Here is a 14,473-nt window from a genome sequence, read left to right as displayed (position 1 = left end):
ACACCTTTACAAAAACATTGGTGAAGAAAATTCTTGGTAAATGTATTCCCAGATTATACAGATTATACAGATTATACTGATGATATTCCCTGACTATAGGGTGCATCTCACTAGCCAACACACAAGAAGAGGTGATGAACTGAAACCAGCGTTCCCCAAAACAAGTTTGGAGATCTGTTTGGAATTGATTACATGAAACAGTCACCCAGTCCCAATGTTTGTAAACAAATAATTGGTCTATAAGTCATTTTGGGTAATAAGTAATTTTCTCTTTCTCTCTCTGTGTGTGTTCTTAGACATGGAAGCCTACCCAGTAACATCCCCAACGGCTCCTGCCTACTCGGTAACATCCGCTGCAGACATTACAGCCAACCCAATGACAGCTGTAGTTACAGACTCTGTCGTTACAGTTCAGCCAGGCATGTATCGATCCCCTGCAGACGGCTTAAAGACCGAGACTTGGAGTAGCAGCCTCTTCAGCTGCTCTGAGGACCTGAATATCTGTAAGTGTCTTTCCCTGAAAAGCATGTGTATGGAGTGAACTTGGTGCCAATGATGCGACCTATCATATTTTCATTATTTGTCTGTGTCCCCCTAACAGGCTGCCTTGGTTTCTGGTGCCCATTGTGTTTGGCTTGTCAGACTACCTCAGATTTGGGAGAAGGTCTGTGCATACCTATGGTGGACTGTGCCTGTTTCCCGCTGGCATTTTTAGCGAGCCCACCGCTAGCGGTTGTCAGGTGCGCAGTTTCTGCCGCCGCTCTTGCCACGAGGACTGCTTTGAGAGAGCGGTACAACATACAGGTAAATATCACACAGTTAAAGGTCATAGCAGTCATTTAGCTCATATGCCACCAAAATGTGGAACGCCCTACCAACAGCCATTAAGACATGGGAAATCCCTTGACTCCTTCAAAACTGCTCTCAATTCGCAATTCGAAACTGGCTCCCGTAAAATCAGAATACCTTTTTACCTCTATGATGATTTCCTGTTTTTGGCTACTGTATATAGAAGTGTATATTTGTACGTCTATAAATGTTTATGATGAATTGAAAATGGTGGACCCTATTGTACACAAGTGTAGTGCTTTATGGTGTCATCCACAGTTAACAGTTTTGTATTGAGTTGTGCTTGAAATGTACTGTAATTCTCCAAACTGTTGATAAATACTGCAAGCACTTCAGAGCCTGAGAAACCTGGGCAACCAAATGCAGTTTGAAGTGAATTGTCCTTTAAATACCTTCTTAAAACACACAACAGACTCTTTCAGACTGGCTTTTATCAGGAGTTTACCCCTAAAGTTTTCTCCTCTTTCTTCATAGTTTTACTAAATTTACCGTGAGATGTAAATCATAGACTTTGCACACTGTGAAAAAATGTGAGAAGCTCCTCATGAAATATGGACATGCAATATAATAATCGCTGTTTTGTTCAAGATGTACTGTACATATGTTCTTTAAAAAATTACTTCTAAATCATAACCTAAGTTTTCAGATAATCTTCTATTTTTGAGGGTACAGCTTTTGTCCCCACATGTCTCAATATTTGCCATTGACAATGAAAGGAGAAATAGGGTCAAATGTCCACCGCCCCGCCAAAATGTCAAGCCCTGCCAAAACACATTTTAATCTACTAAATCAACTGTATATTTAGTCAACTAAAACTAGACTGACACTAAAACATTCCAGGTGACTAAAATATGACTAAAACGAACTAAACTATTCAAGAGACTTGACTAAAACTGAAATCCAAATTAGCTGTCAAAATCAACATGCTGTTTCTCTGACTCTGCCCTCTGCTGTCAGGGTTCAATGTGCGATGACTGCGCCATTGTCACGTTCTGCACACCTTGTGCCTGGTGTCAGATGGCCCGGGAGTTGAAGCAGCGCAGAAGGCCCTTGTATACCACTCACACAACCACAATGTACAACATGCTGGCCCAGGAGCAAACCACTGTCTATAAGCAGTTTGATTGATCACCTTTTAATTATTAGAGCTGTAATGTTATTGAAACGTCTAAGAAAAATGTGTGTCCAACCGTCCCCCTTAAAACTCTTAATTTCCAGCCGTTCAGCTGTATTTTGGAGTTATATATTTGGCTTGTAATTATTTATTTTTATAGGCCTACATTTTGTTTTGCTGTGGTGATTTTGTATTTGATTGTGGTGATTGTTTTGCAACTGATCGGATGGAAAATAAGAGTTTTCATAGGCCTATATACATGCATAAAACTTTTATTTGTGGTGTATTTTGTATTTTTGTATAATTCAAAGTTTTCACTGTATTGTTCAGTTACGTTGTATGATTCCTGCATAGGGGGAAATCATGCACAGCAGAGAAGGCAGTCATTCAGTTGTAAGCTCTCAGAGGTTGGTTTTGTTCACTTGCAAGTGTAAATTAAATACCAAGAAAGATACTCTTGTTTGCGAGCCTTTATTACATGCAGAATTACAGGTTTTGCCATCACATACAGTATCACACATTTCTGTTGATTCAGCAGGGAATTGTGTTCTATGACTGTCACTGGGCAAGTGCGACCCCTACAGGTTGGTTGGGGTTCCAAGGACCACTTGGAATTGTTATCAACCAATGAAATACTATAGTATGTCGTTTTTCATGGTTTTTACGATAATTAAATGATGAAAAACGACATACTATAACTATAGTATGTCATAGTCATATTACAGTTTATATTTTCATTTATTTATACAGTCCTTTATACATGGACAGTGCACATTGATAAAAACATCTGTAAAAGTGACAAAAGTGGCATATTGTTACTGTATTTGTGTGGGTTATTGTTGGTTTGGTGAAAGAGCACGCCGGTGTGAGGCAAAACCACGATAAGTGACAGAAGGTTAATGAGATATATATTCGATTGCCTTGAAAGACTTGGCTGGCTAAAATATCTAATCGGGATCTCTTTGGATTGTAAAATCGAACCATTTTGAGGCAGCTTTCTGCACAGCTGATCTCAAGCTGATTTTCAATTAATTTAATAAATGCATTGGATATAATTGTCCATGTATTAAAAAACAATCTGCAATAAAGCAATTTTATAAATTGGTCACCTGAAGTAGAATATAATTGATATAATTTCTGAACAAACCCAATTGTATTTTGCATTCAAAACACACCCTTGGGCAAGACTAATTCTAAGTATATTTAAGAATGCAGTGAGGCATTCTACCAATTCGTAATGTTTTTATTGAGATATATTTAGACTCCTCGCTTCACGGACTGCATCTTGATAAAGTAAACAAAAGTACAAATGGCTATGAATAACAACATAATTCCACATCTACAAATGGACAGGATGGCGAAGGTTTGTATCTGCGGTGACGTGTCAATGTCCACTTTGCTTCCATTGCCAAACAGTATCTCCCCACACGAGGCCACAGCGCAGTAGTACATCCCAGCATCGGTCCAGTTCAGTATCTTCCTCTGCAGATGGTAGACGCAGCTCGTTTCAGAGGTCTTGGTCTTGCCACGTTGATCCTCAACATCCGTGTGGATGATGACAGGGTGAGGACCTTGCCTTAACCAGTAGACACTGACACGTCCTTCATCACAGGTCTGAGTGAGTACTGTACAGTTCAGAGTCACAGATTCTCCAGGTTGGACCAACTCCACTAATGGCAGCTGGACGATCATTTTACTGGGGCTTGACTCTAAACCACACGAGATGAATTGGTCAGAGATGTGTATATAAATATATATATATAATCTATATATACCAGATCTAAAACCACAAATGTGTCATAAAGAATAATAATCTCAATCTAATCAATTGAGTTGATGATAAAAAATCCTATTCAAATTATTTTCGCACCAATTTGTTGATTTATAATAAGCTATTATGATCATTTCTGAGAAAATAATCTATAGTTGCAGACCTATAGCCTACGCCCTACTGTATAGGCTACCACTTCAAGAGCCTTGCACAAAGTTCCACAAACCACCGTTGACAAATGTGAATCCCTAGACTCCTAAACAGCTCTCAAAGAGCACTTACAGGTGGCTGCAATTCAAAAAGTTAACGTCCTGTCCCCCCCCCCCCTATTTTCTTATATTTATTTCATTTAAAATTTATTTTATTTATTTTGTTGCATAGAAGTATATATTTGGATGTCTTTAAATGTTCTGATGAATTGAAAATGGAGGACCCTGATGTAATCAAGTCTTTTTCTGATTTTGTCCTAGTAGTTTTTGTATTGACCTGTATGCACAAATAAGAAGAACACATTACCTTTGACACTGACAAAGACTCCCTCTCCAAACTCCACTACATTGGAGTGGGCGCTGCCACAGTAATAGGTAGCCGAATCCGAGGGCTCAATGTCAGTGATGTGTAGATGATTGATGCCTGCTTCGTACTGCACCAAGAATCGGGAGTTCTTCACGTGGCGGTTCGGTGTGTCACCGTACTTGTAGATGGTTGAAAGGAGCAGAGGCCGGCCTCCCAATGGCTGCTGGTACCAGGAGAAATGCATCGCCACATTACTGTCATAGAAGCAACGTAAAGTGACATTGGCCCCGACGCTGGCACTCATCACACCGCTGTCCTGTTTCATCGTTGAAGACCGGTTCATGCCTGAAACATGAGCTGAACAAAAGAGGTACCACCATTTAATATACATTTGAAGCTTCACTTATACTTTGGCGATCACCTTTTACATTGAAATTAGACTTACATATTCCACAGAGAACAACCATCATATACAGCGTCATCATATGAGTAGCGTAACTAAGACAGTATACGTGGCCTACAGTAATAACTGGGACTCGGGAGCTAATGTCAGATGTTGCGCTCCACCTCAGCAACCTATCTTCCCAGAAGTCTAGTGCGTTGTAAAGGGGTAGACACCCTTAATTGTTGCTTGGCTGATAACAGTGAGCCACAATGACCTACCTAATGTTTTTGTAATTCTCAGGAAATACAATGTCTTGAGTGGAAAGTGCTTACATTTGCAAAACGCACCTAAAATGTGGTTTCATGTGATTGGCTGTTTGAAGTGTTGACACTTCAATTTAACTTCCGCATTGGCGTCTATGTCAAATGAACGAACAAATACGAATGTGAGCTTGTGTTGTGTAGAGGATATTTTCTGTGAAGAGATTTGGTGTAGAGGGAAAAACATTAGGGAGGCTATTATAGTCCCTGAGGGACTCAAACACATAACCATAGGTCTGAAACTTACATCTTTGCCTCCCAAGGTCAATGTGAATTCTACAAACTTAAATTGTCAAATGTGGGACCATTTTGCTCAAATGTGCCATTCCAGTCAAGTAATTCAGCATTGTGTGTTTGACTTGACATAACTTTCACATTCATCTTAACTTTCTCTTTTATTTCACGAGGCACTTCAGGCTTTCATGGCTGGACGCGCACTTTGTGACTTCATGGACATAGTACGTATACATAGTACATGACCACAATGGAAACGAGTTCCCCAGACATATTTTTGTATATGTTGTGCTGCATTTCTGACTAATAGTAAGCAATCAATCAATCAATCAATCAGTGGGGGCAGTGGTGGCCTAAGGGTTAGAGAAGCGCCGTTGTTGCCGAAAGGTTGCCAGTTCGATTCCCTGGACGGGCAGGAAAAATCTGGGTGGGGAAGTGATTGTCATCACTCACCCAACACAGCTGAAGTGCCCTTGAGCAAGGCACTGAACCCCCAACTGCTGCCCCTGGAGCTGCTTAGTGGCCAACAGTATAAGACTGTGGTTGTACTGCATCAGCTCCCAGGTTTTAATGTGTGTGTGTGTGTGTGTGTGTGTGTGTGTGTGTGTGTGTGTGTGTGTGTGTGTGTGTGTGTGTGTGTGTGTGTGTGTGTGTGTGTGTGTGTGTGTGTGTGTGTGTGTGTGTGTGTGCGCACGCGTGTCTTCACGCTGTGTGTTTCTATGTGCAGGGCGTTGCTGAAAATGAGCACCTGTGCTCAGCTACTTCCCTGGGTAAATAATGGACACAAAAGTGTCATGAAATGTGATTGTTCTACTGTTGAGGGGAAAGACATGTGCATATTATAGTTGTTATGATTCATGGCCTCAGCTGTCTGACTCAGTGACAAAACATTTATCTGTTTTTGTCATTTCGTCATTTTTTTTAAATCGTCAAAAATGATGAAAAATGGCGCGCTATAGTATGCCGTACGATATGGGCTATAGCCCATGGTCCAAAATGATGAGAAACGAGGCTAACTTTTTTTTTCAAAATTTCAAAAAACATGGGCTATAACCCATCGTTTTTGTCATTTCGTCATTTTTTTCAAATCTTCAAAAATGATGAAAAACTGCGCGCTATAGTATGCCGTACGATATGGGCTATAGCCCATGGTCCAAAATGATGAGAAACGAGGCTAACTTTTTTTTTCAAAATTTCAAAAAACATGGGCTATAACCCATCGTTTTTGTCATTTTGTCATTTTTTTCAAATCGTCAAAAATGATGAAAAACGGCGTGCCATAGTATGCCGTACGATATGGGCTATAGCCCACGGTCCAAAATGATGAGAAACGAGGCTAACTTTTCTTTTCAAAATTTCAAAAAACATGGGCTATAACCCATCGTTTTTGTCATTTCGTCATTTTTTTTAAATCGTCAAAAATGATGAAAAACGGCGCGCTATAGTATGCCGTACGATATGGGCTATAGCCCATGGTCCAAAATGATGAGAAACGAGGCTAACTTTTTTTTTCAAAATTTTGAAAAACATGGGCTATAACCCATCGTTTTTGTCATTTCGTCATTTTTTTCAAATCCTCAAAAATGATGAAAAACGGCGCGCTATAGTATGCCGTACGATATGGGCTATAGCCCACGGTCCAAAATGATGAGAAACGAGGCTAACTTTTTTTTTCAAAATTTCAAAAAACATGGGCTATAACCCATCGTTTTTGTCATTTCGTCATTTTTTTCAAATCGTCAAAAATGATGAAAAACGGCGCGCTATAGTATGCCGTACGATATGGGCTATAGCCCACGGTCCAAAATGATGAGAAACGAGGCTAACTTTTTTTTTCAAAATTTCAAAAAACATGGGCTATAACCCATCGTTTTTGTCATTTTTTCATTTTTTTCAAATCCTTAAAAATGATGAAAAACGGCGTGCCATAGTATGCCGTACGATATGGGCTATAGCCCACGGTCCAAAATGATGAGAAACGAGGCTAACTTTTTTTTTCAAAATTTCAAAAAACATGGGCTATAACCCATCGTTTTTGTCATTTCGTCATTTTTTTTAAATCGTCAAAAATGATGAAAAACGGCGCGCTATAGTATGCCGTACGATATGGGCTATAGCCCATGGTCCAAAATGATGAGAAACGAGGCTAACTTTTTTTTCCAAAATTTCAAAAAACATGGGCTATAACCCATCGTTTTTGTCATTTCGTCATTTTTTTCAAATCTTCAAAAATGATGAAAAACTGCACGCTATAGTATGCCGTACGATATGGGCTATAGCCCATGGTCCAAAATGATGAGAAACGAGGCTAACTTTTTTTTCCAAAATTTCAAAAAACATGGGCTATAACCCATCGTTTTTGTCATTTCGTCATTTTTTTCAAATCCTCAAAAATGATGAAAAACGGATCGCTATAGTATGCCGTACGATATGGGCTATAGCCCACGGTCCAAAATGATGAGAAACGAGGCTAACTTTTTTTTTCAAAATTTCAAAAAACATGGGCTATAACCCATCTTTTTTGTCATTTCGTCATTTTTTTCAAATCTTCAAAAATGATGAAAAACGGCGCGCTATAGTATGCCGTACGATATGGGCTATAGCCCACGGTCCAAAATGATGAGAAACGAGGCTAACTTTTTTTTTCAAAATTTCAAAAAACATGGGCTATAACCCATCGTTTTAGTCATTTTTTCATTTTTTTCAAATCCTTAAAAATGATGAAAAACGGCGTGCCATAGTATGCCGTACGATATGGGCTATAGCCCACGGTCCAAAATGATGAGAAACGAGGCTAACTTTTTTTTTTTTTTTTCAAAAAACATGGGCTATAACCCATCGTTTTTGTCATTTCGTCATTTTTTTCAAATCCTCAAAAATGATGAAAAACGGCGCGCTATAGTATGCCGTACGATATGGGCTATAGCCCACGGTCCAAAATGATGAGAAACGAGGCTAACTTTTTTTTTCAAAATTTCAAAAAACATGGGCTATAACCCATCGTTTTTGTCATTTTGTCATTTTTTTCAAATCGTCAAAAATGATGAAAAACGGCGCGCTATAGTATGCCGTACGATATGGGCTATAGCCCACGGTCCAAAATGATGAGAAACGAGGCTAACTTTTTTTTTCAAAATTTCAAAAAACATGGGCTATAACCCATCGTTTTTGTCATTTTTTCATTTTTTTCAAATCCTTAAAAATGATGAAAAACGGCGTGCCATAGTATGCCGTACGATATGGGCTATAGCCCACGGTCCAAAATGATGAGAAACGAGGCTAACTTTTTTTTCCAAAATTTCAAAAAACATGGGCTATAAGTAGCATATAACCATGACATGAATGTCCACTACTGTATCAGAGGGACTGACTGTATGTGCAATATGATATGAGATACGCTTGTTCCTGCTCATTCTGTTCTTTCCATGGTTTCCATAATCTACTAGGGACGTCGTAGATCCACTGTTCTTTACTGTATATATTTCTCTGTTGGTGTAATAAACTTTAGAATGTATGTGTAATACATCACTGTGTTGGCATATGTTCCTCACCCACCACCCCAAGGTTAGATGGAGACTTCTAGAGGTCGCCCCAAAAAGATCACAATAGTTACCGATACATACAAACCTGTTCTGTGATAAGAATATGAAATTAGTCATCACTGTGATTGTTTATAGATTTGTGACATTTTGCAGCCGATATGTTTATGAGTATGTACAGTATCCACAAAGTAGCTTGACGAGCCTCATTGACGTCCATTATCAAATGAAAGAATCAAAGTCGACTATTACAAAACATATTAAACATACTGTATGAGGGGATGGCAAGGTTTGTGACCGCCCCCCCTCCCACTACACACACACACACACACACACACACACACACACACCGTGAAGGTTGCATGGAGTGTGTGCGAAAGGACAGTTTGAAATAGATTTGAAAAATCCCCAACTCTGCCCCTGGTGTGGGTGTTTACAGTTTGACTCATCCCCTCGACCCTCCTTCAGGAAGCTTACACTGTAACACTGCTGAGACAAAGCGTTGGTGACATGCTTTTGTGACTTTGACACAGACCCTAGACCTCCTTATAAGGAAACACAAGTTAGCATAGCACTTCCTGTAGGAAGCAGTTCAGTGTTGTGTGAAGCCCTACACACACCGTCTGCGAACGCCGCGCGCAGCACCGCGGCACAGTATTTCCGCACGTCATAGCCGTTTGAACCCACAATCTCCAGATCATGCAGCCAGTGTGCTAAGTCACTGATCTACTTGTTATCTGCTGTTCCCTTTGAGTAACAACATTGATACAAAAATAAAATGCAAAAAATAAGATAACAGGAGATTTGTCTATTGTTTCTTTTGCTGTTGTTTATCTCAAGACGTTCAAATGTTTGAACCACAATGGAAACAAGTCTTCTGTCATTATCTATTCGGCCTTTTGAGAACAACATGCGCAGTGGTTCACTGGGTACAGAGCCTGCCTGGGAATCAGGAGTTTGCAAGTTCAAGTCCTTGCTCTGACATATTGTCCCAAATTCATGAAAATACGACATACTATAGTATGCCGTCCGAAACCATGGACTATAGTATGTTGTCTTTTCATAATTTTCATCTTTATTTCAAATCCTCCAAAAAGAACGACCGGAACCAAATATGAGACATTTATAACTTTGGTCTGTAACTTGAGAGAGTGTACAAATGGAACCAACACTCTCAGAGTAAAATCAACATTGATTTTTTAAATTGGGCGTCCCAGAGATATAAATGGCATTCAATGGGGGTCCATAGACTAATGCATGTTAACTGGTGGGTCCTTGAAATTAATCGGGTTGAGAATCACTGCTACAGCCGTAATAATATTCTCTGATGGGGTTAGGGTTAGGTTCAGGTTCCACGGGCTAATAAAGTGTAAATTTGGGGGTCCTTGACAAGAAAAGGTTTGGGAACCACTGTTGTAGAGGGACTATAGAATAGATAGATGTTGATAGTATTAAGTTAGTTACTTTGACATTTGAAATTTTGAAAAAAAAGTTATCCTCGTTTCTCATCATTTTGGACCATGGGCTATAGCCCATATCGTACGGCATACTATAGCACGCCGTTTTTCATCATTTTTGAGGATTTGAAAAAAATGAAAAAATGAAAAAAACGATGGGTTATAGCCCATGTTTTTTGAAATTTTGAAACAGCCAAAAGTGTCAAATAATGGTTAGAAGCTGTTTTTCAACAACCAAAAGTGTCAAATAATGGTTAGAGAAAATAGAGAAAAATCTAAGCAAATACAGGTAATTCGAAAATGTTATTTTTGTACTTTTGTGTTTCTCTTCTTTATATATTACTTTACTGTTGAAATGTAAAATTTACATTTCAACGAAAGGACCTGTAAATGACAACACAAAAACTAAGGCACTGGTGTCGTACTTCTGGTTTACCGGAACGGGGTGCAACTCCCTGCAGTGCCCTGCTCAATTTGTTGTATTTACATGGTTCATTGGTCCATGGTCTCAGAGGTCATCGCTATAGTCTTCATCATTGTTGAGGAATTTAAAAAAGGTGAAAATCGTGGAAAAGCGAAAGGCCCATGGTCCAAAATGATGAAAAATGAGGATTAAAAAAAAAAGAAAAAAAAGATGGGCTATAACCCATCGTTTTTTATTATTATTCTTTTTTTTCCCAAATACTCAAAAATGATGTTAAACGGCGTGCTATAGTATGCCGTACGATATGGGCTATAGCCCATGGTCCAAAATGATGAGAAACGAGGATAACCTTTTTTTTTAATCCTCAAAAATGATGTTAAACGGCGTGCTATAGTATGCCGTACGATATGGGCTATAGCCCATGGTCCAAAATGACCAACTTTCAACTAGTAATGCTAGTTATTGAGCTTCATTTACTGCTATTCTAGCAGTGGCTCACAGCCTCAGCCTGACTACCTCAAAACTCTAATTGTCGTAGTGGTTAAGATGTTGGCTTTCCACGTGGGAGACCAGGGTTCGATTCCCGGCTGTTGCACTATCATACAAAAGAAGACCTCAACAGCGCTAAGAAACATCTGATTAATATGATGCTATGTTATTTAAACTTTACTAACTGAAGGCTAACGAACAAAAGATCACTTCAAAATTACCAGGAGACTTTGCCTGAGAGTGTCTGACTGATGGTGCAGTGGTCTAATCATCAGGCTTTCAGTACAGACATTCCATGTTGGCCGGTTCAAGTCCCATGTCATGACATCAAGGTGCTGGAGGACCATCGGGAGTTCCTCCTACAACTCAATGCTGCAGTAATTTGAACTTTTCAAGGCTTGAATATAAAATAAAAACTCAAAAGCACCAGGAGACATCTGCTGAATGCCCCAAGGTGCCTTGGCTCAATGGTGTGGAGCGCTTGACCCGTTGCCTCTGCTTCAGACAGTTAGCCGGTTCAAGTCCCATGTCATGACATCAAGGTGCTGGGAAGGACCATCGGGAGACGGTGCTCTCTCCCCCTGTTTCCTGAAAAGTAACGGTTAGGGGTTATGTCTGAAAGAACCCTGTCCACCTAAAATTTTACAGATAAGAATTAGGTCAAACGTTTAAAAATAAAATAGCAATGCATTTTGGCCCATCATCTGACAGAATAGTCTGTGTTTTTGCATACTGGGGCCCGATTATAATCGTGGACAATGGCAATGTCATTTTCTTGAATTTTGACAATGAAAAATTACCGCAATTTCCGCAATTCCGCAATTTCCGCAATTACCATTTCCGCAATTTCGCAATTTCAATTTCCGCAATTATCATTTCCGCAATTTCCGCAATTTCACAATTTCCATTTCCACAATTCCGCAATTTCCGCAATTAGCATTTCCGCAATTTCCACAATTTCCGCAATTACCATTTCCGCAATTTCCGCAATGAACTATAGTTCATGGTTTTCGCAACGATTTAAAAAACAAATGTGAAAATGATTAAAAAAAACGACATACTATAGTTCAAAAGGTTAGCTGGACAGAGTTCTTTCAGACATAACCCCCAACCGTTACTTTTCAGGAAACAGGGGGAGAGAGCACCGTCTCCCGATGGTCCTTCCCAGCACCTTGATGTCATGACATGGGACTTGAACCGGCTAACTGTCTGAAGCAGAGACAACGGGTCAAGCGCTCCACACCATTGAGCCAAGGCACCTTGGGGCATTCAGCAGATGTCTCCTGGTGCTTTTGAGTTTTTATTTTATATTCAAGCCTTGAAAAGTTCAAAGTACTGCAGCATTGAGTTGTAGGAGGAACTCCCGATGGTCCTCCAGCACCTTGATGTCATGACATGGGACTTGAACCGGCCAACATGGAATGTCTGTACTGAAAGCCTGATGATTAGACCACTGCACCATCAGTCAGACACTCTCAGGCAAAGTTTCCTGGTAATTTTGAAGTGATCTTTTGTTCGTTAGCCTTCAGTTAGTAAAGTTTAAATAACACAGCATTATATTAATCAGATGTTTCTTAGCGCTGTTGAGGTCTTCTTTTGTATGACAGTGTAACAGCCGGGAATCGAACCCTGGTCTCCCACGTGGAAAGCCAACATCTTAACCACTACGACAATTAGAGTTTTGAGGTAGTCAGGCTGAGGCTGAAGCTGTGAGCCACTGCTAGAATAGCAGTAAATGAAGCTCAATAACTAGCATTAAACTTTAGGAAGAGTGGGATTTGAACATTTAGGCCCAATCCCAATTCGTTTTTTAACCCTACCCTCCAGGCCTAAATGTTCAAATCCCACTCTTCCTAAAGTTTAATGCTAGTTATTGAGCTTCATTTACAGCCTCAGCCTCAGCCTCAGCCTGACTACCTCAAAACTCTAATTGTCGTAGTGGTTAAGATGTTGGCTTTCCACGTGGGAGACCAGGGTTCGATTCCCGGCTGTTACACTGTCATACAAAAGAAGACCTCAACAGCGCTAAGAAACATCTGATTAATATAATGCTGTGTTATTTAAACTTTACTAACTGAAGGCTAACGAACAAAAGATCACTTCAAAATTACCAGGAAACTTTGCCTGAGAGTGTCTGACTGATGGTGCAGTGGTCTAATCATCAGGCTTTCAGTACAGACATTCCATGTTGGCCGGTTCAAGTCCCATGTCATGACATCAAGGTGCTGGAGGACCATCGGGATTTCCTCCTACAACTCAATGCTGCAGTAATTTGAATTTTTCAAGGCTTGAATAAAAAATAAAAACTCAAAAGCACCAGGAGACATCTGCTGAATGCCCAAAGGTGCCTTGGCGTAATGGTGTGGAGCGCAATTTTCACAATTTCCGCAATTTCCGCAATTACCGCAATTTCCGCAATTTCCGCAATTACCATTTCCGCAATTTTCGCAATTTCCATTTCCGCAATTTCCATTTCCGCAATTTCCGCAATTACCATTTCCGCAATTTCCGCAATTTCGTCAAAAATCACTTTCACCTAAAAACTCCATTCACACTTTTTATTATTCAGCTTACTGTGGAGACACATGCTGGAACTTTTTTACTTTGAAATGTTTTATAGTTTCTGAGTTATTTAACTTAAACGTCCAATGCAATGTCTATGGCAATAGCACAATTTCCTAAACAATTAACACAATATGTAAAATTATGATGTTATTGTAAATCCCACTGTTCAACCAGTTGAACAAGACTGAGGCTTTAACCTTGCTTTTTTATGCAATATACTATTGCTAGTTTGACCACTTCAAATGCTCTTGTGGAAGTAGTAAATGTTAGTAGGCTGGCCAGTGGCTACTAGTGGTATACTTTATAGTACTGAAAAAGAAAAAACTCACGCACACTGTCTTTAAATGCAGTTAAAGGCTTTAATGGGAAATCGCAACATTTCACTATACGAAAATCATGATAAATAAACAACAAGAGTTAGGGCACAATGCAAGATAAAAAATAAAACATGTCAGGTTGGAGATTCACGCAAAACTGTTCCTGTAAAAGAAAATGGGAACAATATGCGAATGTTTCAAGGTAAAATACAGCCAAAAAAGATTATAAGAACCAGCACAAGAAAGAATTAGCATCTGAAAATGTCCATAGTTTTTCCACTGTACAAAAATATATCATTTGAACCACATGTGCTACACATTTGTAGTTGTAGTTGTAGACTATTTACTGCAATAGTAATAACAAGTTCGATATAGATTTTTTGTTTAGAATATACAAATCTTTGTGTCATAGATGTTTTGACAGTGAAATACATCGTAATTCCCACACATAGATAGGCCTACTTTGCAAAATGCCTGCCAAAACTGCTCTGCC

At 39.5% G+C, this 14,473-nt stretch overlaps 1 protein-coding gene across 1 annotated transcript; it reads right to left on the bottom strand.

The window, feature by feature from the left end:
- Window positions 1-3,220: 3,220 nt before the first annotated feature.
- On the bottom strand, window positions 3,221-4,831 carry LOC308335279 (uncharacterized protein; the record flags this gene model as incomplete). The annotated part of the gene is made up of 3 exons (XM_080792297.1): window positions 4,696-4,831; window positions 4,251-4,607; window positions 3,221-3,672 (listed from the first exon to the last, which is right to left on the bottom strand). The coding sequence occupies exons 1-3, from the start codon at window positions 4,733-4,735 to the stop codon at window positions 3,221-3,223; spliced, it is 849 nt and encodes a 282-aa protein (XP_080648423.1). The 5' UTR covers window positions 4,736-4,831.
- Window positions 4,832-14,473: the final 9,642 nt, after the last annotated feature.

Source organism: Protomyctophum bolini (genome assembly GCF_963924005.1).
Source record: "Protomyctophum bolini genome assembly, chromosome: 20".
In the NCBI taxonomy this organism is placed as follows: Eukaryota; Metazoa; Chordata; class Actinopteri; order Myctophiformes; family Myctophidae; genus Protomyctophum; species Protomyctophum bolini.
Note: the sequence above shows the minus strand (reverse complement) of the source record. Positions and strands in the feature narration are given on the sequence as shown.